This window comes from Myotis daubentonii, chromosome 11 (assembly GCF_963259705.1).
Source record: "Myotis daubentonii chromosome 11, mMyoDau2.1, whole genome shotgun sequence".
NCBI lineage: Eukaryota > Metazoa > Chordata > Mammalia > Chiroptera > Vespertilionidae > Myotis > Myotis daubentonii.
The window spans coordinates 55673022-55699232 of NC_081850.1; the positions used below are offsets into that span (position 1 = coordinate 55673022).

The following is a 26211-nucleotide window of genomic DNA, read 5'->3' on the forward strand; positions in this document are numbered from 1 at the left end:
CAACAGAGCCAAATATCAACAGTACAACGAGTGAAATTTCTTTTGCGAGCCAAATTTTTTAAACCTAAACTATATAGGTAGGTACATTGTTATTAACTTAATTAGGGTACTCCTAAGGCTTAGAAAGAGCCACACTCAAGGGGCCAAAGAGCCGCATGTGGCTCGCAAGACACAGTTTGCTGACCACGGGACTAGGTGGTTTTCAGTTCCACTTTGTAGATGAGGAAACCGAGGCTTGGGCAGGCTGTGGCTTTGCCCAGAGTCCCTCTGATACCGATACCAAGAACACAGGATCCCTGAGAGGTGACAGTCCCATGTCAAGCTGACCACCCATCAGCCACCTGTGCCTCCCGAGTATATTAACTGCATAGAGGAATGCCCACCCTCCGGCAGGCGGGTCCCTGGAGCTGCAGGCCCGCAAGTCCCCAGAGGAACTGCCTGATGTGGCTCTGGCTGTAAGTGAATTTCTTTGCATAAACGCAGGTGCACTGCTGGTTCCTTAAACACATTTAGAAAATGAAACGGAATCACATAGACCTGCCACGCTTCTGCCTGCGTTCCTTTGACTGTGAGGTGGAAAACAGGACTATAAAAGTCACTTCCTTCTCCCACAAAGGTCTCCGCACCATCTGGGGGGCTTCACAGCGTGCAGGCGGCTGTGGCATACCTGGGTCACCCAGCTCCTAAATGTCACATTAGCAGACTCTGCTGGGAGCTCCAGCATCCTTGCTTAGGCCTTTTGAAGTCTCAGCCCCAGGCTGCTCCTGCCCCTCAGAAAAGGAGGCCCTGATTTATTTATTTGGCGTGGGGAGGCAGCGCATGAAATATGCAGGCTGATCGGAATAAATCATTAGGAGCTGGGAAGTGTATGGCTGGCCGCCCTCCAGGCCCCCAGCCACACAGCCCACCCTTCTGACTCCTAAGCCCCGCTCTATGCCCCATGGCACCAAAATAATACTCAGCCTCCTACCAAGACCAAAATCACATAATCTCTCCCTGGAGCAGTGCTTGGAGGCTCACAGGCACTTCACACCTTCTTGCATTTAGCGCTCACAGCAAATGAGTTGGGCATAACTCACCCCAGTGTATACTTGAGGGAGGGGCGTCAGATAGGTTAAGTGCATGCCTGGACTTGGGTCCCCCAGTTCTGACTTCAGAGCGCTTTCACCACCCATACTGAGCAGGGCTTCTGATCATTCAGCCCACATTTATTGAGTGCCCACTGCACTCCAGGCCCAGCCCAAGGTATTTCATGATAAAAACCCCTCAAAAACAGCAGTGTAGGCGGTAGAAGACTAGGTTATTTCCTCATCCTCAACCAAGGTGGCCTTGGACATCTGTGCTGGAGCTGGAGATACAAAGATGAAGAAAAAAATTCATAATCGCTGACCTTGGAGGTTAGTGACTGCAGCCTCTCTCAGCCCTAGCAGGGAGGTAAAAATCATTCCCATTTGCAGGCAGCACTTCCCTTCCAGCCCATACCCTATAAGCAGGTGGTTATAAATGTAAAAGGGGAACTTTCAGAGTGGCCATGAGAACTAGAGAGGAGAATACAGGCAATTTCTGGCTTGGGACCTAACTCATAGTGAGTGTTCCATAAATTATAGTTATTTGAGTCATGATAAAAGTGACTGTGAGCCGTTTGCTAGGTCCCCAAACACTCCCTCTGTTTACTTACTGCCACTGGTTCCCCACAACAGTCCCTCTGCTTGGGAGGGAGCTTTCCCCTCCTTCTACAAAACCAAATGTCCAAACTTTGTCCACCTCTTCCAGGAAGCATTCCCAGCGTACTGACCCTCCCCTCCCAGCAACCCGTTTGCTGTGAGCTCAGCCCCTCATGTTGGAGCAATGCCCCAGGTGTGCCCAGGCCTTCCGATTTCTGTCTGCTGATTGGTTCCTGAGCAGAACCCGAAGTCTGGCTTCTGACACCCTGGGCAGCATAGCGTCTTGTCCCCCACACCCTGCCCAGGGCCCCTCAGGGGTCTGAAGGTGGAAGGAGGGTGCCCCCTGTGTTCTTCCATTCACCACGGCCCAGGTGGTGGTCACTATGATAGGCACCCGGCACTTTCAACTTTTAAGTCTTGGGCTGCTTGGTAACTCCGCTGTGCAAACAATGCTGACCACTCATTGAGACACAGACGAGCCTTGCAGACCGAGGACAGGGGATTTGTGGACAGATAGAGAGGTCCACTGGGGCCGGGAGGTTGGGGTATCGAGCAGAGGGAGAGGGGCTGTGACACTGGGTCTGTTACTGGCTGACCGTCTGCCCCACAAACTCTGTGCAGGTTGCCACTGACTCACTGTGTGACCCTGGTCCATTCCCTTCCTCTGGGCCTCAGTTTCTCCATTTGCAAACTGCACTGCAGGAATTCCAGTGGTTCTCAGCCCTAGGGAGTAGGGTCACCTGGAGAACTAGAAAATACCTATGATTGGTCCCAGCTTGGACCTATTATATTAAAACTTCTTAGGATGGATCCTGAGTAGCAGTATTTTTAAAGGTCCTCTAGCCTGGCCGGAGTTGCTCAGTGGCTGAGCATTGACCTATGAACCAAGAGGTCACTGCGTGGTTCCTGGTCAGGGCACATGCCTGGGTTTCAGGCTCAAGCCCCAGTGGGGGTGGTGCCAGGAGGCAGTCGATCCATGTTCTCTCTCATCGATGTTTCTACCTCTCTGTCCCTCTCCTTTCCTCTCTTTCTAAATTCAATGAAAACATTAAAAAAAAGTCCTCTAAGTGGATCCTGATGCATAGCCAGAGTTGAGAACCACTGGATTACACTGAGGGCCCTTCAAGCTGACACTTTCTGTTCTCAGAGGCTAAAAATACTGAGACAAAAAGCTCCCTTTCCCACAGAATAGTACTGGTTCCTTGCTGTGGGGCAAGAAAGGAGTGTTCTCTTTAAAAAAGTGCATTCTTTATTTCAAATTTTGGAGTTGGATGATAGCTCCCATCCGTAAAAATCAGACTTCCCCCCCAAAAGTCCAGTCTGAAAATACTCACTGGCTGTGGGCCTGAGAGCATGCCTGAGACGGCAGGGAAACGGCTCCAATCACAGAGTGGTTCCGCCTCCCAGCTGCACCACAACCAACCCCGGTGGCAACCAACTGGAGGGTCACCAGGCTCCTGCTTTAGCTGGGTCCCCACATCCTGCTACAGGGGCTCGACCCCCCTCACCCCCAAATGTCCACTGGTCCTCAACTGGCTCAAGATCTGAACTGAGGAAGGTGTATATGTCCTTTAAAATGTAATTGCTGTTGCAAACACAGGCTCAATGCGTAACCATGAAGTTAAAAACAAGATGACTTTGCCTCAATGAAAATCGAAGATGCTATAAAACTACTCCATTCGAGGACTCCTGCCCCTCGTAAGGAAACCCTAAACTCAGGCAGAAAGGGCTCGAACTGAGAGAGCTCTTGGATTTGGTCCAAGCTTGGGCCCTCACCTATGTACGGAGCCCTGGGGAGGTCCCATCCCCTGCCTGGGTCTTGCTAAAGTGAGGGGGCTGCTTGGGGAGGTCTCTATAGCTTCCAACTCCTGTTTGATGAATCGGCAACTGCTCTGAAAGGTCTTCCTCATTATAAGCTGAAAGCTGTTCCCTGAGGCTTCCCTGCACAGGTCCTGGCTCTGCCTGGGGTTGCACATCACATCAACTCCTGCTCCTGGTGGTTCTTCAGAGATGGGAATATGGCAACTGCAGGCCTGGATTCTGCTCTCCTCCGGGATGGCCAGCCATCCCTCGGGAAGTCCACCCCACCCCAGTCTGGTCACTGTGGATAGAACCTACAGGGTGGGAGTAGATGGAGGCAGGTCCCTGGGCCCGGATCCCCTCACACACTTGTCTCTCTGTCTTCACAAACAATATGCCACTGTTACAATTTTAATAAGTTAACTTCATTGACCTTTGTTTTCAGATTTTTAATAGGCCAAGTGGACATTGGTCAAATGGCCTAGGAGTATAATGACCCCGCCAAGGACAGATTTGTCCATTGACTCACTCAAACTGTCCCAGGGGCAAAAGCTAAGTACTGGAGGGGACACAGGACACATACAAATACAACAGGTTATCTGCACCTAGAACACCTTTTCTCTCTTTTTCTTGGCTAACTCTCACTAGAGAAACCGGCCTTTCAGAATTCATCTCAGATGTCTCTCCCAGGCAGCCTTCCTAAGAATCTGGTAGGTGGAGCCAAATGCCCCTCCTCTAAATGCCATCAGTTATCACACCCAGTTGGGGTCCTGTGTCTGCTCCCAATGGACTGTGAGCTCCCTAAGGGCAGGGGTTGTGTCTTACCTATCTTGCCCAGTATCATCTGGCATGCAGATGCCAGGAAATGATTGTTAAGCAACTTTAAAAGCCCAAAACCATAGGGAAAAAGAAAGAAAGAAAAGAATGTAACCACATGAAGTTGAGAATTTCTTTTCAAGAAGGACTTAAAGTTTATAGGCACGTGACCAAATGAGAGAAGATATTTGCAAAGTCTAAAGCCAACAAGGGACTGATATCTAGATTATATAAGGAACTCTTGCAAATCAACAAGAAAAATACAGTGCCCACAGAATAAAAGTGGTCAAAGGATCAGACAATTAATAAATGTCTAACAAGCACAGGAAGAAATGCCCAAACTCATTAGTAAGCAAAGAGATAATATTTAAAACCACAATATGATATTACTTTATACCTTTAGACTGGAAAAAATGAAAGGTCTGGAACACCAAGTGTTGGTGGGAGGTAGGGACACGGGGATCACACGCCGGTGGGAGTGGAGACGGGCACGGTGACTCATTGAAAGAGCCATCTGGCAAATTTTCGGTATGTTCAGTGTTCACACACAACTTCCAAGCCAACAATTTTCCTGTTGGGCATTTGTCCTAAAAATGCCCAGTTGGGTCATAGGAGACATGTACAAGGACCCTCATTATTTGTGAAGGCAGAGAGTTGATGTGAACTGGGTGTCTGTCACTGGGAGAGTGGATGGGTGCAGAGTGGGTGTGCCCCATGGGGTGAGCAATGAAAGCCCTGTGCTAGATGTACACACAGGCACATGGAGGCATCTTAGAAAACAAAGTGTTGAGTGGAAAAGAAAAAGAAACAGGAAAGATATGTAATCCAGTTGCATTGACGTAAATTTGAAATATATATACACACACAAAAAAACACAGTAATATACTACATCTTGCAAGAACAGATACAAACACAACACACTCATTAAACACTTAGAATGGTTGCCTTTCCCTGGGGGAGGTAGGAATAGGGTTTGAAAATAAATGAGGGAAATGAGAGTATCAACAAACAAACAAGAGTTTTCATGTACCAATGATAAGTATGTCCTGAGTAAGCAAGACTGCACTTTTCTCAAGAAACTCTGGAAAGGAGTAAATCTGGGGTCATAAAGAGTGCCCAGGAGAGGAGAAAGAAGCCAACCGCTGTCATGGCCCTTCTCTGTAACAGTCACCAACCAAGAACATTCAGAGCCTCACGACACTGAATTTTCACCATCCCTCTTACGGCAAAGAAAATGATCACCTTTTATTTTGCTATTTTTAATTAAATGCTGAAATGATGGCTCAGAGAAATTAAGCCACAGTGCCTAGCTACTAACAGTTAGACACGCCTGTTTCAAAGCTCACATACTTTCCATATAATAGGAGATGAGTTCCCCATCACTGGAGGCATTCAAGCAGAGCTAATACTATAAAGGAGAGCTAGGGCTCCCTTCAACATGGAGAGTCTATGGCTCAATGAAACACAAGGCCTTGGGCTTCCAGATAAGTCCTGGATTATGAGGGCTGAGGTGGTGTCAAGGTCAGGGTCAGTATCAAGGTCAGGATCAGACTTTCAGCCTAAAAGAACTGACATTCACATTTATGTCTTTCCATTCCTGCTGACCCACATCCCTACCCGTGTATCCTGCAGTTTGATGGACTATGTCTCCACTCTTACTTGTATCAAGTTGAGTGGCAGCAACAAACTGGCCTTTTCAGACCCATGGCTTGGTGAAGAGAGCTATAACACATGCCTCGACCGAGGAAAAGGGCACTAAAAACCAGCCTTAAGAGTCTCAAACTGGAGTCAAACTTGCTCTGAAAGTTTTCTAGTATGTTCTGGGAAATGATCTTCCTGCTTTTATAGGCACTGGCACTGGGCCAGAGAGATTATGAAACCCCTGGGGGGAAAGGGACAGGGACCATTTTTTATTCAGCTTGGCTTCCCCTAGAGGGCTTGGTAAAACGCCTGGCAGATGCTCAGGAAATTTGCACTGAATAGAACCGTATCTGTTACCCCAAAGACCAAACAGTAATTAATGTCTGCAAATGGGGAGGACAAGCCTACATTTCACTAGGTACATTCTGAATGACAATTATGTTGTTAGAGCGCTAGAGGACCCTATCCCTTCAAATCGAGTGCTGAACTACTCCAAAGTCTGAGTCTTTTATGCGACACAGAAGCAGTATGACATTCAAACACATCACCATTCACCAAGATTCTCACAAACAGGCCTAATGAAGGCAGGGACGGTGAGTTAGAGCACAGATGCTTAGATTTCACGAAGAACAGCATAAATAAGGCTCTAATCATGGCTTCACTCAACTTCCTTCCCTGCTGCAAATTCTGAGCCATGTTTAGACTTTGGCAGTAACATGAATTCTTTCTTCTCATAAGGAAAAAAAAAAAAGCCAATTCTCTAGCATTCATCATCATCTAACGTAGTTCAGTGGAAGTCAGTGGTGGCATGGGGGAGGTACTCTGAACTTGGAATTGAAAGGGGTTTAGGCCAGTCCCACTATACCCAAGGTGTGTGGCCAACAGGATGACAATACCTGCCTTACCTATAGCCATGGGTAGCGCCCTTAGAACAGTGCCTGAGACAAGGGTGAGAATGCACGTAATTTATTTGGAAGATGATCCTAGGACACATTGCTAGGGGTTCAGGGAGGTGAGACAGGGAAGGGAAGGGAGCCAGTACAACGTGCATTATGAGCAGGTTTCTGGGAAGGCAACTGAGGCACAATTCCATTGGGATTGTCCTCAGCTGACATCTGGGGACAGACAAGAACATACCTTGAAGTTCTTGGGAGTTTCCACCCAACGGGAAAGGACACTGGGAAATTTGTCCTCCATTTCTCATCCATCCCTGGCTCAGGGCTGCCCCTGGAAGTGTTAATTCCCTGGACATCTGATCTGTTCCTCTTAATAAGATACTTATTCTGGAACCGTGGATGCTCAGAATTATGGGTGGAATCTACCACATCTATCTAGCCTGGAGGATTGTCCTGATGGGAGGTAAGAGCTCTGGGAACCCTTGGAAATGTAGTAAATGGAGGGAAACTGGGGGTTAGGAAGATCATTCTTAAGGCTCTGAAACCCCCGCTGGATTAAAAATGCCCCAGTCTCAAGAGGGACCATGGAGTTAGCCCTGGCACATTAGTTTAGAATACTTCTATTTATTCACCACTCCTAAATTTGCAAAAAAGGTCCGTCCGTCTGGAACAACAATGGCTGCCATCATAAATTTGCTTTGGCTCACATTTTTGTTGTCAAGGCTAACTGCTGTTTACCAGACTTTCTGCCTTGACTTAAGTCATGGGAAACCATGAGTAAATGAAGATGCTCCTAAATTTCCACAAGCTGTCTCACTAATTGAGTAAGCATTTACCAAGAGCCAGCCAGGAGTCAGGCAGCATGCTAGTAATGTGACTAGGTTCCCACAACTAGAGTTTATAAAGCAAAATCTCATTTGACCCTTAACCCAGCCCCAGGGGGCAGGCAGGGCCAGCATTAATGCCATCCCACTGTCTAGAAGAGAAGACTGAGGTTTAGGGAAATGAAGTGTCTTGCCCAGAAGCAGATCTTGCAAAAGTAGCCCCCTCTGCTGGGGCTGGCTGCTTGTGAGTTAGCTCTGTTGTGAGCCCTGCTGTCCAACCTCCCTTCTAAATAAGAGGGCAAGGCAAGCGGGAGAGAGGGTGTGAAGGGCATGGCAGAAAACAACATGGTAACTCCACGCAGAAGCCATTTACAAGGTCAATGGCATGAGGTAATTTAGGAACTGGTAACCCCTGGGGGCAGGCATATCCTCTGGGCAAATTCCTGGAAGGTCCCAGAAGAGTCTGGACCAGCCTTTCTGGGAGAGGAAGCATGAGCCCAGAGAAGAGAAGGAATGAATTCGCCATCTCACAGTGGGTCAGGGCCTCAGTTTCCTTCCCCTCTGTGAAATGAGATGATAACCTGAATTCCAACCTGGACAGCCTATTCAATACTCAATTCTCTTCATCCTGGCAGAAAAGGCACCTCTGAGACTCTAAGAATTTGGGTAACTCACTATTGTGCTGATGTGACCATGCCCCCAAGCACAGCATCCCTCTGTCAACAGGATCAATGTCTATTTTAAAACCATGCAAACAGGAGTATCTTCCAGCTCTAATAGTCGATAAAAGCTGAACACAAGTGTGGCAAAGGCAGAACACTGGCATACGTGCGCATGTGAGCACGCAGTGGCTGTCACTGCCACTCATCAGCTGTGTGTCCCTGGGGGAAACATCTCTCTTCACCATGCCTCAGTTTCCCCATTTACTCTGTGAAGTAAGGAGATAAGATCATCTCTAAGGCCCTGCCCCTTCTGACATCCTACATATTGTTATGTGTGGGTAGCAGCTATAGGGGTAGGCAGACAAAAAGGCATCAATGGGGTTTCAACACACCAAGGAAATCTGGATTTGTCCCCCTAGTCATAATTGCTACTACTTGCTGAGCAGGAGATATATGCACATCTTTCTCTGTATGATCTCATCCAGTTCATCCCACATCCTAAGATGATAAGTAGGATTATATTATTTTTTTTTAAAGTTTTTTAAAAATATATTTTATTGATTTTTCACAGAGAGGGAGAGGGATAGAGAGTTGGAAACATCGATGAGAGAGAAACATCGACCAGCTGCCTCCTGCACACCTCCCACTGGGGATGTGCCCGCAACCAAGGTACATGCCCTTAGCCGGAATTGAACCTGGGACCTTTCAGTCCGCAGGCTGACGCTCTATCCACTGACCCTAACTGGCTAGGGCAGGATTATATTACTTGAGGACATCAGTGCTCAGGGAGGTGAAGTCAATTGCCTGATATTCTACAGCAACTTGAACTCAGGTGAGTAAAACCCACCTCAATACTGTTTGCTACACTGCTTTCCTTATAAATGCCTAAAATCAGCCACTGGAGTTGGTGTCTAATCCTGACATCGGGAAAAGGCAATAAAATTGGCACGCACTTATAGCTGTGATTGGCCGATCAATATTTTACAAAATATTCTCCTAGAATGATATAATTTGAGAACTGGAAATGTGACAAGAGAATTTAGCTGCAATCACTCAAGAAAAAAAAAAGTAAGTATCTTTGCCAAGATGCTTACTTTGTTCAACCGATGAAGAAGTAAGACTTAACAAATGGGAAAGTAATTACGTTTGCCTAAAATTACATCTTTTGTGCACGTCAGAGAGCTGACATGTGTTTCAATTACCTGCCACAGGAAGACAAATGGGTAAATCTACAAGATTGCATTATGGAGCGATAGTATCCAAGGACACCTCTCCTGATTGATCTGAATCCAGTGGGGATTTGTCTGAATGAATCTGAGTAACTTGATTTCATTCCTTGCTTTCCCCAGATGACATTGGGATTTCAAAGTGAGTTGACACAGAAGGCACAGCTTCCAGAAACATCCAGATGCTGATGAATGATCATCTAGTGCTTTTGGCGAATAACCCTGCTAATGACTATACTGAGCTGAACTGAGGTGTCTGCCTTGAGGAAGGCCCAGTCCTACTCCTCACAGATGCCCTGTGCGCTTTGACAAGCCACTGCCCCTCTGGTCCCTATTTCCTCCTTATCACACGAGAAACTTAGTCTGGATGATTTCTGAGGTCCCTTCCAACTCTGAAAGCAGAAAAGTTCAACAAATGACCTGGGTCTTAAAAAAAAAAAAGTAGTGATTATAGATTAAAAGAAACTAGAGAGACCCATTAACCAAATACAAAGAGTGGACGTTGTGTGAATTCTCTAACAAACCAATTGTAGAAACATTTTTGAGCTAATTGTAGAATTAACATAGACTGGGAATGAAAGGATATTAATAATTGTTAAATGCTTTAAGTGTGATAATGGTACCATGGTTATGTTTTTAAAAGTCCTTGTCTAGTAGAAATGCATACTGCAGTATTTATAGATTGAAATGAGATAATGTCTGAGAGCTGCTTTAAAACATTTACAGAAAAAAATAGAGGGGTAACAGGGTGAGTCAAGATAACGCAAGATAGGCATAATGTTGATAATGGTTGAAGCTGGGTGATGGGTTTTCTATGCTATTCTCTCAACTTCAGAATCTGAAGATTTCTATAATCAAAACCTACAACAATGCAAGTTTTCTCAGGATATTGGAACTGACTTACCCCTCCCCCCTTACTTTCAGGAGTTTCTCAGAGTCATGTGGGAAGACTGAATGGGCCTGAAAAGTAATACAGTGAAGAAAAAATATCCTAAATATGTTGAAACTACTGTTTTCACAGAGAAGTGTTTTCTATTGACTTTGATTTCTCTTATCTGGAACATCATACTTTCATTTGTTTTGATGTATTTTATTGCATAAGACAACATCCCTGAAAACAGAATTTATCAAGTAGAAAGAAGAAGCATCAAAAAGCCTACCTTGAAATTGAGTAAATTTAATGGTCCCCATTCTTTCCCCGTTCCGGAACACAACTTGACCCTAAAAACAAAGCAAAACAAACAAACAAGAACAAAAGAGAAATGCCATATTAGCTCAGACGCTACTGATCTCAACTGAAATTCATTAACTGTACAATGCAATTATTAATATTAGAGGAAAAACAGATTCCTGTTAGGCTACAGATGCAAAATTAAACTAATTGTTTTTAAACTGGTTGTGACTTTATCTATTTAATTTAAGGAGCACAAAATCAATAATGGAACTAACACATGTGAATTAAAGCCGAGATATGCATCATCATTATCAGCACAGCTATTTATTAAACATCCACATGCCCTGTGTAGTCCTGGGACAAGGTCTTCCAGGGCGCTGGAAGGACAGAGGCACCGGTGAGGCCCGTGGAGCCTGGCCCTGACTGCTCCTGTGCTCCATTAAGATGTGTGGCTTTGCCGAGGCTATTTGGCTTGAGGACCAGATGGGGGCTGTAGGTCAGTTAGCATTTCTTATTAAGGACAGAGGATGTTTTTGTAAGTTCTTCCTGAGTGGGGCAGCACAAAATTAAGCTTCTTGTGCCAGCGACATGACTAGTGTCACAGGCAGCTGAGCACCCTTCATTAGGGAATCCTGGGGGCTAAAGACAGTGAGTGGCTTTGTTGGCTGATACAAGGGTTCCACATGCTGGGCTAAACAAACTGGGAACATGAAGAAGGACTGGTCTCTCCTTGCCAATTTATGGTCCACCTAAAATTCTGCAACCAGGCAAGGAAATTGTCACACATTGTATCAATGGATCTTGTGACAAGCTTGAGTGAAAAGGGGGATAATCCTGATTTAACAAATTAAGAAACTGACGGAGGAAGGTCTGCCCTTTATGTAAGGTCACTGTAAGCTGCTGGAGTTCAAATTCGAGTTTGATTTTAATGTCCATGCTATTTCACTATAGCATGCTGTTTCTGATGCAGAAATAAAGTCTTTCCTATCTCTCCATTAATGAGATATCAGGAAAAGAAATGGTCTTAAATGTGTACTGCTTTACTCTCACAGTTGTGCTCTTACATCATCAGGAAATAGCACAGAAAAGTTCAGATCCTGCTCAATTCTCAGGAGAAAGTGCCAGAAAATATCTTCCCTTGGTGGAAACTCCAAGTCTTAGGCCCTGAGGCTCTTGGCACAAAGAGAGAATCACTCAACCTGTTCTCAGAACAAGAAACACCTTCTGAAGCCACTTTGCCACCTTTTGGAAATCCTGAAGACAGCTGTGAGGACTATCAGTTTGAGACGAATGCCCACCGAATTCTATATTTAGGTGCCGGTAGGCAATTCCCTGGTGTGTGAAACACTTCAGTGTAAGGTGAGACAGGAGCAGTGATTTTATTTCTAGGGATGACTGAAAAACACAGAACATCTTTCAAAAGGATCACTTTTATGCAAATGAACCACTTTGCATGGGCGGCAAAGATGCAGACATGGTCCCCAAGGAAGACATTTGTCTGACGAAGGTGGAGATCCAACTACTTGACCCATCTCCTGCCAAGCTTTGAAGAATTCCAGACTTCTAGATATAAAATGTGGACAAAGCCTGCAGAATCCTTATTAGTTAAACGGAAAAGCATACAGAGTGGTATTCAAAGCTTGGACAGGATGGATGGAGTATGGGTGGGGATAAGAAAGAATCTGCTTTTACTTTTTTGTCTTCCCCCCGCCCTCATTTACTTTCTAAACAGAACTAATTAGTCAACTTTTAAAGTAAGATCTGTTATACTTTATTTTACTCACAATAATCATTTTCACTAACAGCAGTTCCTCCCAGCTCCTTAATTTCTCAGGTGATGCAGTGGAAAGAAGCCAGCATCTGAGTTATGGACCTAGCATGGCACCTCGTACACAACAGGCACTCAGTAAATGGCAGTATTGATTTTTATTTTAAAACTAGAGGCCTGGTGCATGGAATTCGTGCATGGGTAGGGTCCCTAGTCCTGGCCGGTGATTGGGGCTGATCCGGGCCTTCCTTCCCTCAGCTGCTGGCTGCCAGCTGGGGCCTTCCTTTGTTCCACACCGCCCCCTGGTGGCCAGCGCAGGTCATAGTGAGTGGTCAAACTCCCGTCAGTCGAATTCCCAAGGGGACAATTCACATATTAGCCTTCTATTAGATAGGATGTTTAATAGAAGAGAGCCGAAATAAGAAAAGATGGTTTAAGCACCAGGGAACTTTCCAATGCTTGGGAAGATATTTTCCACATTGCGTGATTTCAGCTGGTAAAGGGTAAACTATTGGGCCTTTATCCGAGGTGTCCTCCTCTCAGAAACAACAGCCCCCAGTAGACTGAGTTCTTGCACCACACTATTCGGACTAGCATGGGAGAGACTGAGAACTCTGACGGTGGTAACTGGATTGTGATGGGCACACAGGTGGGTAACTGGCTTTACTGAGGGTCTGCACCAGAGGAGGAGCCAAGAAGCTCTGCAAAGCCCCTTCTGGGGAAGATGTGTCATGTGATTCTTTCCTGAAGGAGTTACCATGGCACCTGCTGGGTTTGACCACTGAAGCCAGCTCTGCTACCCTGGCCATGGCTGACAGGACAGGGACCATCATCCCAGCCAATTCATCCTCTTTCAGACTGGACATGAGGAAGTTCATCAGGTGATTTTCATGAAATTCTGCCCAGTAGGGGTCCTCCATATTTGAAGGTGGTCAATTCACACAATGTTGTACAAATATAGGGTGTCCCCAAAATGTAGACACACACTTTGAATAATTATAAAGACAGAGTTTATTAAAATACATTTCACTTTCCAAAACTGAGCTATCAGCTGTTAAAGTGCATATACATTTTTTGGGGACACAGTATTTACCTACACTGGGCCAGGTTCTCTTGTAAGTGCTATTCCTGCTTTTTTGAGAGCTTTATATTTGATTAGGGAGAAAAGACAAAACAAGTTTGCCAATAAATGAATAAGAATATTTCAGTTAGTGAAGAGTACTGTGAAAAAATAAGAAGGGAGTGGCTGGGCGAGGGGAGCAAATCTATTGTGCTGCCAGGAAAGCCCTCACTGCAGAGGTGACAGAGGAGCTGAGGCCTGCATGGTCAGAAGGAGATACTCCACACAAAGGAAGAAGCCATGCAGGGCAAGGCCCTCAGGTGGCAAAGGAACAGAAAGGGCCAGTGTGAGGAGCAGAGGGGAGGTAAGCAGACCAGATCACATTCCACCTGGAGGTCATGGCAGGGCTCTGGAATGCAGCCAAGAGCCTAGGGGTGGGGAAGTTAAGCAAGTAAGTACTATGACCTGGGTTAATATTTGGGAAGACTGTTCTGGCTGTCAGGTAGAGAATGGATGGCAGCATGGCAAAACGAGGGAGCAGAGAAACTGGAGGCTCTACAGCTGGTAATCCAGATGTGAGGTGACAGTGGCTGAGGCTAGGGTGGTGGCCAGCTCAGAGTGCATCACCAAGGTGGCTGAGCACTGTGGCCTGAGCAGCAGTGGACTTCCACTCTACGCCTCCCATACTGAGTGGTGGATGCCCTGGTGTGCTGCTCTGATGCCCCCATCAGGATGGAGGCGTATCCTGGCTGCTGCTGAGTTGCCCTGCATCCAAAGGGAGCTGTGTCTATTAAGGTTATGCCCCTTCCTGGGGGCCAGCCTACATCCAATGGTCAATGTGAGGGACATAATTCTAGGCCCTGTACCTCAATTCAGGACAACGGTGAAGGACCATGGGATCCAGAGGTCCCCGTGGGGTGGCTGAGGCTGGGATTGCAGCTGTATCACATTTCAAGGGATCCCTCTGCCTGATCCTGCTTCACTTCCTCCCTTCCGGGTGTTGCTCCTGAGAACACTCCTTGATAATAAACTTGCTGTATGCTAGTCTTTGTCTCAGAATCTGTTTCCGGGGAAACCCAACCCTAACACACTTGCCCTCACAGGTCACTGGGACTATATCTTTCCTGACGAGGCTGTGGGGCCAGAGGCAATGGTCTGAGTGAAGCCCACGAAGCAGCCGGACTGCTCCAGCTTCACGTGCTGGGCAGCTCAGCCAGGCCAGCTGCACTGGCTTCGGTTTCTTAAGCCCCAGCTCGAGCCGGGGTTTCTTCTCTCTCCTCACGCATGTATCCTTTATGTATACATAGATGCCGTGACTCTCCTTAAGCTTCTGCCGTGTGCGATCCCAGGGCTATACTGAGGATCAATCCATGTGATGCATTAAATTCCAAAGTAACAGAGTCTGGTAACTCTGGCTGGGGTGGTGGCTGATATCTGTTGGCTCACAACCCATACTCACTCTGTATCCTCCTCTCTGTTGCAGGGGCCCAACACCCAGAAACCACATTTCCCAGAATCCCCTACCAGCTGGTTTCCACTTAGGTTCTGCTAATGAGAAGCATTCATGGGAAATTAGAAAGTATGCATAAGGGAAATCTATTTTTTTCCCCTGCTGTGGTTGCAGCAGCAAAAGCTGAGTGACTGCAGGTGTCTGTGGGCCCAGGCAGCCCTGCACTGTCAATGTGGGGGTGCTCCTGGCTGCCTGTTCAGTGGCCAGTGGCGGTGGGGGAGGGGAGTTCCCAGAACAGCAGGAAGGTGGTTGCAGGAACCTGAGAGATCAATGTGCAGAGCCAATGGCAACACTATGCCCCTTTTTGTGCCTTCAGCCCAGGGGCTTGGCTGTTTCTGTGAATACTTATCTCCAGTGACAGCACCGACCTGTTTTGCTCCTCCATCCCTTCCAATAAAGTTGCAACCAGTTCCCTGTCTTAAATCTCCCTATGAAATGCCTGACTTGGTTTTTATTTTCTTGTCTGCATATTGATTGATCATGGATTCTAACTTCCGAGGAGCTTATAAGAATGACCATGGAGCTCATCTGGAATGAAAATAAAATAATGGAGGTAAAATCCCAGGTGGAAAATTTATAAGGATTTTTGTTCTCCTGAAAAAGATATTGCTAATACCAGGGAAAGCAGTCTGATCCAAACTAACAGCTCAGGTTGAAGCGGGAGCCATAAAGCTGCATTTCTTTTTCAGAGAAATCTTCAGAATGCATAAGGTAATGTGGAAAAAAACTAAGTTGCAGCATTTGCCAGACAAGAGTAAATATTGGCAACAGTATGACCTTGGACAGTCATTGAGTGTTTCTGAGCATCAATTCTCCTATTTGAAAAATAGTAAAAACAATACTTGCTCCTCAGGATTGTTTGTGAGAATTAAAGTAGGCAATTATGGAAAGGGCATAAGCCAGGATTGGCACATAATAAAGAGTAACTATTATAATTCCTCCAGGTAATGTGAGTTGGAAAAATTCCACCCGATGTCCGTTCAGAATCCCCAGAAAAATCAGTGGAGAGTAGAATGTACCCCAAGGATTCCAGCAGCCAGTAGGATTCAGCAGCCTCCTCTTAGAAAAAGTAATTGTTTTCATTGTTCATCTTTACTGTTTCATTACTAAGCATGAGTAAATTTCACTCCGACGACAGTTTATGAATTGTATGGGTCAAGCCCATGTTGGTCTCTTTCAATTTCACAGTGGAGGGCAGAGATGTCCTGCCCTGAAATGATCTGATGTCCGGCTGGAGCTGGAGGCTAGACAGTGTGAGGACTCGCTTCGTTCAGCCTAGTTGCCTGGAGCTCTGGGCCCACTGAGGGACACAGTCTCTGCAGATCACTGCAAATTTATTCAGAGAAGGATCTCATTCCCTAACTGCACTCTTGTCTCTGGGCAGTTGCATTCGTCTTCAGGAGGTGTGAGCATGCATGCTTATCCGAATGTTTGATTTATGCTATGGGTAAATAAGATGTGCCCTGACATGTCACTCAGGCAGCCAACTATCTAAGGAAATGGAAGGGCTATCTGTGTGGCTGATCTGAGCCCACCTTGGACCATTCTGCTGCCAACCCTCCACCTAGAACCACACTGACCTCAAATGAATAATGGGGACTTGGAGAGAACACTGGGCTTAGCTGGTCAGATTTTCCATAAAAGGTAGAGATCATGTGGGCTTGAAGAAGAAGGTGCTCTTTCTTTCCTAAGGGATGGGAGGACTTAAAGAGAAATACCAAATAATTGGGTACAACCTCACACATATTCTGCAAAGGTGAAAAATACTCTTTTTTCTGCATGTCCACTTGGGCTATAGGGAAAAGTCATATTTTGTATAATTTAAAATATTTTCTTACACTGATAGGCCCAAGCCTTGAAGAAAGTTTTATCTATCCATTAAGTCTTGAGTAATGGGTTTGCAGGGAATTGAGAGAAGGGGCAGGATGGGAAGTGTGGTCTGCCCTACTGTCATCCTTCTGCTGATCAGCATGGGTGCAGTGGGGAGGAGTGGGGACCAAGAGGAGATGGCTGGCTGGATGGCCCAAGAGTGGCGGGACCAACTCCCTCTCCTTTCAGTAATAATACAAGAGTTAGGCTTGCTTAGAATAGCAAAATATCAGAAATGAAGGAAATGTCCAAGAAATAGGGTAATAGTGAAGTAAGCTGTGATAGACACATGATGAAATATTATGACACACGCATAACCAGCACTATTGAGCATCTAACCCATGCTGGGCATGTCAGATAGGCACCAGATAAAGAGTGGGCAAAATCAATATGTTTCTAGATTGCATGGAGCTTTCAATCTGATGGGCAATGTAGACATTAAATAACAAATACACCAATAGATATATAATTACAAACTATAATAAGTGTTATAAAGAAAAAAAAAGGGTATAAGAAAAAACTACAACAAGACCCCAATTTAGACTGGGGGGTGTCAAGGAGGGCTTTTCTGGGGAGGTGGCATTTGCACTGAGACCTGCAGGATCAGCTAAGAGTGATAGGGAGAGCATCCTGGGAAGAGGGACTTGCAAGTATAAAGGTCCTGAGACAGGAAAGAGATTGGGAAATCAGAGGAGCTGAGACAATGAAAGTGGTTACTTGAGGAGGAAATGAGCAGGAAATGTGACTAGCAAGGTGGGCAGGTACAAAACCTTGCAGAGCCTAATGGGCTGTATCAAGGGTGCTGGGATTAATTCTGAATGCAAGAGGCATGGGCCACTGAAAGGTTTTAAATAAGGGCGACTTGATCTAAATTACACAGACTTGAACATTATATTATAAGAATTATAAAAGACTGGAAAAAGTGATGATCTGATTGTGTCAGATACTGGCTAGTAGTTCACTAAATCCATTTCCTTTTCCTCCTGGGCCCATGGTTAGACTGAATCTTCCAGCCTCCCTTATAGTCAGGTATGGCCATGTGACAGTTACAGCCAACGGAATGTGAAATGGGGAGAGGTTGGTCAAAGGTATAAACTTCCAGTTTTGCAGGATGAGTAAATTCTGGGGATATAATGTACATCATGGTGACTACGGTTAACAATACTATAATGTATACCTAAAATTTGCTAAGAGGATAGATGTTAAGTGTACTTACCTAAAAAAGAAAAAAAAAGGAAAGAAAGAAAATGGTAACTCTGTGGGGCAATGGGTGTGTTAATTAGCTTAATTGTGTTGATCATTTTATAATGTATGCATATATCAAATCATTAAGTTGTATACCTTAAATATATTCAATTTCCATTGCATACTTCAATAAAGCTAAAAAACGCTACTTTGGCTGGTGCATGGAAAATGGATGGGCACAAGGACAAGCTGGAGGCAAGGAAGCCAGCTATAAGCTGCTGTGGAATCCAAGGGAGAGTTGAGGGTGACATGATGGAGAAGAATCCATGATTCAAAAGATGGGAAGGAGGTGAAATCGACAGGGCTTAGAGATGGCCCAAATGTGAGGGCTGAGGAAGGTGGAGAAGTGGAGAATAGCTTTTCGGTTTTTGCAGATAGATGGATGGCGGTGCCATTCCTCACCTGCACAGTCAGCAGTGGGGAGCTGGCTGGACCAGTGAGTGGGGTTTTTGCCCAGGTTCCTGAGTGGGTGGCTGAGCCAAGGGGGCCTTGTAGCTCTAAAGCCATTCATCATGAGGCCCCCTCGAGGCTTTTTGCCCCTACCTCCAACCTCCCTTCTTTTCTGGCCTTTTGCAGATGCTAGCATCGCCATGATTAGAAATATTTAATTTTGCTTTACTGTATGTTCTATTTTTGTTAAATAGATTAGTCTCCACCAGGAAAACCAAATTGCTGACCGGTCCAGCTAAAAGTCTGAGACATGCAATTTGCAATCTGTTGGAATCTTCACTTTAAGCTGGGGGGAGAGGGGGCAGGGATGCAGATTGACGGGGGTGGGGGGGGTGGGGGGTGGGCAGGGCTCAAAGGAGACAGCTGGTACAGCAATCAGTGGTCCAGGTGTGAGGCCAGGGGGCTCAGCTGAAGAGTGACCAGGCAGAAAGAGAGAAAGGCAGAGAGCAGAAAAAATATTAAAGGGAAAATTGCAGGACTTGGGGACTCATAGATAGGTGATTCAGAAAGGATACTGTATTGGGAGGTGGACCTATGGGTTCTAGCCTGGGATCCCCTAGCTCTTTGGTTGCAGTCTCTCCCAGTGTGTCAGGAGATAAAGTTTATACTATCTGAAAGCCAGGCTCAGAATAGTCTTGCGTAGGAAGGAACCTTGACTAGTCTCCTGGATAGAAGGTAAGATCCTCAGTATACACCTCAGCAGGCAGGAGCCAGGGCAGTCAGGGGAGAAAATAAGAGGCAGTTTTTTTCTCCTGTACAGAAGGACAAATGGGAGGCGGGGAGACCACAGGAGAACTGGCCCCTAAAAGATGGTGGGGTGAAAAAAAGAAAAAAATGGATGGTGGGATGGCAGAGGATGAACTTGATCTGGAGTAAGAAATGTCCAACTTGAAGTTATTCAAATGACATTCTCTGGTACAGATTTCCCTCCACCTGTCCCCCACATCTTCACTGGAACCCCTCACAAGTCCTCATAATAGGGAAGGGCTTCTTGATCATAATCAATGCGGCCCAGAGCTGAGGAAAACCAGGGATCGTGGGATGGTCCAAATCCTGAATGAATTCAGCAGAAGCAGGACCACGAGAGTGTGAGGCCCTGGGAATGTGAAGGAATCTTGAGGCTAGTGTGAGTATCCTAGAACTAAGGGCCTGAGAAACAGAGCTTCCTGACAAACCTCCCAAGCTCCCAATGGCTGACAACAGGTGACACACAGATGCTGGGATTTGGCAGGAGGCTCTCCAAATCTTGGCTGTGTCTTGGTTTCTCAATCTGTAAAATGGGGATTGTGTGTGAATTGCATCTGCACACATGACTGCTTATGTATGTAGCAGGGCAAGGGCAAGGACTACTGATGTCACAATCTCCCAGGCTCCTCCCAGCCCTAATGACCCTCAGCTCTGAGCCCCGATGAGTCACCACTCTCATCTCCCACCTTGGAAACAGCGGACTGAGCTGGCAGGCAGGTGTCCCTGGCACGGCTGATTGAAAACCTATTCTCCCTTTTGGCTCCGCTCCCCCACTAGAAACCCAGATGGCTCACAGGCGGTTGGGGACTATTCATTTGGGCTAAACCTAAAAATCTTCCATCAAGTAAAAAATCTTCCATTAATTCTCCTGGGAAGGAAAGAGACAGGAGTCAGCAGAGGAGAAAAGAGACAGAGAGAGAAAGGCTGTTGTGTTGATAGCCCGACTGGTTGTCTCAGGCTGCTGAGGGTCAGAGTGAAGGCTATGAAATGCCAGCAATGGACTAGCAGCAAACACAGTGGGTGTCTTACACTGTTTTCAGGGCTGGAGTGGGGCTAGCTGAAGCTAGTGAAATAGATCTTGGAACCCCTTTGGGTAAGATGGGGTCTCCCGTCTCCCTTCTCCCAGCCCATCACTAGCTTGGGCTTGAAGGGGTCCTCACTCCCATCCACAGTGGCTCTCCTAAGACCTCTGCTCAAGTTATGGGACCTGATGGTAAATTCAAGAGTCACAATTCCTTATATTTATAGGATTTTCACCTTGTTTATAACTAGTGAACACTTATTTTTCTTGCCCAGCAACTGACCCCCCATGTGGATAATAAAATGGGTATCCTGATTTTAATGTAGCGATTATGTCAGTCAGGGTCTGTGATAGCCACGCTCTGAGATGGCCACAGTGATTCTCACCTCCCGGTAATCACAGCCTTGGACAGTCCTCTCTCATGCTGAATAGGGCTGGCTTGTAAACAGTGGGATGTTACGGAAGTGGCAGAATGAGATTTCTAAGACGAGATCACACAGAGACACTGTAGCTTCAGCCTGGCTTCCGCTGGATCCGGCATGCTGGTGGAAGCCATCACCATCTCATGACACCTGAGCAGTCCTATGGAGAGGTCCATGTGGGGAGGAACTGAGCCATTCTGCCAACAGCCAGCACTGACTTGCCAGCCACATGGGTGAACTATCTTGGAAGCAAATCTCAGCCCCAGTAAGCTACAGGAGACTGCAGTCCCCCTGCCATCTTGCCTGCCTATGTATGAGAGACCCTCAAGCCAGAACCTTCCAGCTAAGTCACTCCTGAATTCCTGACCCACAGGAAATATGTGAGATAAGAAAAGTTTTCTGTCGCTTTAAGCTACTACACTTTGGGATAATTTGTTATGAAGTAATGAAAAATGAATACTGGGTCACAGGAGGAAACAGAATTCACCCTGGATGATTCCAAAGAAGAGACATGCTTAAGAACTACTTATAGAGTGGGGTCAGAATAAGAGAGCAAATAAGGGAAGATGATGTGCCCACAGACTAGAGGTGGCAGGAGCTGTTACATACCCCAGAGCAAAGGAGCAAAGGAAGAAATAGTGTCCTCAGAGCTTCATAAGAGTGGGAGACACAAAGGAGGAGCCACAGCCATGGAGGGAGGGGCACAGCTGTTTCAGGAGATGCAGCACCAAAGCAGGGCAGGTGCTACACCATGAGGGACCTCTCTCCTCTTGGCCTCCAATTTCCTGCCTTTACCCCCCCACTGGCCAAACCCAACCAGAAGCCTGAAGACAGTGGATCCCAAGTGATGTCAACTATAGGATTATCCTCTCAGGGCACAAAGGGCAGAAAATGGATCTGTGGGAGGACAGAACAGAAGAGAGAAAACCAACACAGAGATCCACCTGGCCCTACTCTCAGCCTTTTTCTTTGAGGCTGAACCTCTGCAGGACTGGATCACATGACTTAGACTAAACCAACCAATGCAACCTATGCTCTAGCTACAGTGATTGGTTCAGAGATGAGCACATGACCCAAGTCAGCCAATCAAGGCAAAGAGGACACATTTCCAGGGATTTTGTTGGTGGTAGTGGGGAAACGGGCTCCCTATTTTGCTGGACTTGGTGCTGGGATGATGGGACCAGAGACAACTGCGAAGAGGCCGAGAAGGGAGCTGGCACAGGTGAAAGCAGACCCAGGGGTGGAGAGATGGAGAAGCCTCCCCCTGAAGAGCACTGTTACCTTTGATTAAGTACGGTTTTCTATTACTTGCAGCAGAAGCAATCTGGATGGAACACTCTCACCTAGAGCCTTGATAATCCTTGTGGCAACTCTTTGGGGTAGTCTGGGCAGAGATCATTAATTCCATTTTAAAAATGAAGAAAATTAGGTTCAGTTCTCTTTATCACTTGACGACCAGTTCATTTATATTAAAAATTAAGTTCACTATACTAGCCTAGGTTTTTCATGTATAGTGCACATTGTGTGGTTTTAGATTTCTGACTTCTGTTTCGGTGGCCTTGATGTATATGTGCCTGTTATTTAAAGCTACTTCAAACTCTCTTTAGAAACAGGTGGCACTCAATTACTTATTTTGATCAAATAAGCAAACAAGTCATGGTGGTGAGGAAGATTTTACAAGGCAAAATCTTCCTCATCTCACAGGCAACGGGTCTGTGGCTGGAAGGTAGGACTGAAGCGGGTCCTCACATCCTTCCTTGTCCCAAATGGGAAAGGTTCTCCTTTCAGAACTTCTTTTTCTTTCTTACTTTCCTCTTTTTCCGGCTTCCCCATTGAATTGACACACCTTGAGGGGCTGTGTGAGGCCCTTTAGTGGGCAGATGTACATAGCCTGATAAGGATAGGCCGCTCACTTGGTGGTTCCCAGGGAGTTTGGAACAAAGCAGGGGCATTTTCAATCTGGCAGGGGAGGCAAGAAGGAAGACATCTTCTCCTGGCTCCTGACTTGGTCAAAGTCCTTTTAGTGGCTGACGACGATTGATGCAAACTGGCCCCTGACTTCCCTGGTAGTTTCTCTAACTTCTCTTCCCCCTCATGACACTGTTCCGGCCATGCTGGCCTCCATGCAGTTCCCTCACACTCTAGCTTCTTTGCTTCTTGTAAATTTTTATTACATGTCAGACCTTTCTTTCTTTCTTTTTTTTTTTAATTAAATCTTTATTGTTCAGATTATTACATTTGTTCCTTTTTTTTCCCCCCCATAACTCCCCTCCTCCCAGTTCCCGCCCCACCCTCCGCCCTCACTCCCCACCCACTGTCCTCATCCATAGGTGCACGATTTTTGTCCAGTCTCTTCCCACATCTCCCACACCCCTTTCCCCCCCAAGAAAAGTCAGTCCATTCCCTTTCTATGTCCCTGATTCTATTATAATCAACAGTTCATTCTGTTCATCAGATTATTTATTCACTTGATTCTTAGATTCACTTGTTGATAGATGCATATTTGTTGTTCATAATTTGTATCTTTACCTTTTTCTTCCTCTTCCTCTTCTTAAAGGATACCTTTCAGCATTTCATATAATCCTGGTTTGGTGGTGATGAACTCCTTTAGCTTTTCCTTATCTGTGAAGCTCTTTATCTGACCTTCAATTCTGAATGATAGCTTTGCTGGATAAAGTAATCTTGGTTGTAGGTTCTTGGTATTCATCACTTTGAATATTTCTTGCCACTCCCTTCTGGCCTGCAAAGTTTCTGTTGAGAAATCAGCTGACAGTCGTATGGGTATTCCCTTGTAGGTAACTGAGTTTCTTTCTCTTGCTGTTTTTAAGATTCTCTCTTTATCTTTTGCTCTTGGCATTTTAATTATGATGTGTCTTGGTGTGGTCCTCTTTGGATTCCTTTTGTTTGGGGTTCTCCGCGCTTCTTGGACCTGTAAGTCCATTTCTTTCACCAGGTGGGGGAAGTTTTCTGTCATTATTTCTTCAAATAGGTTTTCAATATCTTGCTCTCTCTCATCTTCTGGCACCCCTATAATTCTGATGTTGGTACGCTTGAAGCTGTCCCAGAGGCTCCTTACACTATCCTCGCATTTTTGGATTCTTTTTTCATTTTGCTTTTCCGGTTGGATGTTTTTTGCTTCCTCGCATTTCAAATCATTGACTTGATTCTTGCGCTCCTCTGGTCTGCTGTCGGGCGTCTGTATAATATTCGTTATTTCAGTCCGTGTGTGCTTAATTTCTAGTTGGTTCCCCAATATAAGATCGAGGGTCTTATTAGTTTTCGTGTAGATCTCATTAAGTTTATCGGCAGCTTCTAAACAGTTCTTGAGAGACCTTAAAAGTGTGGTTCTGAACTCTATTTCTTCCATTGACAATTTTGTCCTGTTTCTTTGTCTCCGCATTTTGTTATGCTTCCTTGGTGCACCCCCTAGTGGTCTTTGTTCGCAGTCCTATAGATAAATCTTGATTGTTGTAGCTAATTCCAGGGAGGGTTTGACCTCCAGGCCAAGTGGCTATGAGAATCAGCTGTGTCAGCAGTGAGAGAACTTCTGTCCTCTAGGGAGGTGCTAATCTAGCCTTTGCCTGAGGCTATCCGGCAAATGCCTCTGTGCAGGGCTTGGGCGGGGCGGGTCGCACAGGATCAACAGGGTGGGCCGGAGAGAGCAGTTATGGCGGCTCTCAGTCCTGTCCCCAGGGGCTCTGCCTCTCTGAGTCCCAGCACCCACTGCAAAGCTCGGAGAGAAAGCTGCACTCGCTCTGACCGAAGCCAGACAGTCCGCTTCTCCCGTTTGAGCCTGGGTCCCTAAAGACTCGTCCGTATCTGGAGCTCAGAGTCTGCGACTCCCTCCTGATTGAAAACAACAACCGCGCCCTCCGCCGCCAGCCCGCTCCGTGCACTCCGCACCTCAGAATTTGACTTCAGCACTGCGCCTCCTCTGAGTGTCCGTGTGCGTTTCTCTTTCCTCCTAGTTGTAGGACTTCCACTCAGCCGGCGTTCCTGTGGTTCTGGGTGATGTCCGTTCCGTGTTTTAGTTTCACTTTTGAAGTAGTTGTTCAAAGCAGCAAACTCCGGCGTTAACCTATGCCGCCATCTTGGTTCTCCATTCACATGTCAGACCTTTCATTGGATTTTTAAAAGCAGTCCTTTAACTATTCTTAAGCTACTTGGAATACGTCTGACCCTTTGAGGCTTGCTTTCAAACTCTGTTTGGTGGGACCAGAGCTACTTTTAGTATAGGGTTAATTTTAACCCCACCACTGGGACACTAACTATCCTTTCCCCATGTATCACAAACATTTCCCGCCCTGGCTGGTGGGAACATAAACGATTCCTGGCCCTGCTCTCGGGATCCTTCTGGCTGTTCCTTTCTGCCGGCTCTTTCCGTGGTCTCAGGTGGTTCCCTCATCACACAGCAGGTGTAACTGAGACTTGCGGGGTCCCCTTTGCAGCTCTCCACTGCTCTCCCCTCTCTATGCAGCTCTCTCCTGTCGGCCACTCTGCCTACAAATTCTGGCCTCCTTGGTCTCTCTAAATCCAAATTCTCGACTCTTTCTCCTCAATTCTGGCAAGATTGCTGGGCCCTGTTTGGGCTCCCCACCTCCTTCCTGTGCTGGGCAATCATAAGGCTCATGTCCTTTGTGCCCCTTCTCTCAGGGGTCATATTCCTCTGCTGTCTCAGAAAAACTGTTGTTTCACATAATTTGACTGGTTTTTTAGTTGTTTAAGGCAGGAGGGTAAATCCAGTCCCTGTTACTCCTCTATCTTGGGCAGAGCTCCTCTGACCCCAAGTGCTCCAGACACTGACATGAAGCTTTGCATGGCTGCCCATCTGCCTGGATCACTCTTTCCTGGTCATCGCATGGTTCACTCTCTCACCTCCTTCAAGACTTTCTGAAACACGACCTTCCCAGTGAGGCCTCCTTTGGCCATCCTCTTTACACTTCCCACCGTTCCTCTTCCATCAGTGGCATTTCCAATCCTCCTTCCCTTCCTCACATTCCCTTCCCCACCTTTTGAGTAGCAACCATTGCCTCCTAACATATTTATAATTTCCCTATTTAACATGTCAATTTTTGACTGTTTGCCCCTTGCACTAGAGCAGGGGTGTGGAACCTTTTTACTGCCAAGGGCTAGTTGGATATTTATAACATCATGCACAGGTCAGACAAAGGTATCAACATAAACATTTGGTCAAACATTTCATTCACTAACTCTGAATGCTGTGGCAGGGCCACACGAAATGATTTCTCAAGCCTTATGCAGCCCAAGGCTGCACTAGATAGTAAATTCTCTGCAGGAAGAAACTTCTGATTGCTGCATCCCTTGCTCCCAATACAGTAGTTGGCCCATAGTAAGTTCTCAAAAATTATTCACTGAATGAATAAATGACAGAAAATATAACAGGAAAAGACCCTAT

General features: G+C 46.2%; 1 protein-coding gene across 1 annotated transcript in view; it reads right to left on the bottom strand.

Annotated features, from left to right (window-relative positions):
• The window catches only part of GABBR2 (gamma-aminobutyric acid type B receptor subunit 2), a 320004-nt gene that overhangs the window by 82344 nt on the left and 211449 nt on the right, over window positions 1-26211 (bottom strand). Inside the window, exon 8 of the mRNA XM_059657467.1 lies at window positions 10690-10750. Coding sequence (XP_059513450.1) covers window positions 10690-10750 — 61 coding nt within the window. The remainder of the gene's footprint in view (window positions 1-10689; window positions 10751-26211) is intronic.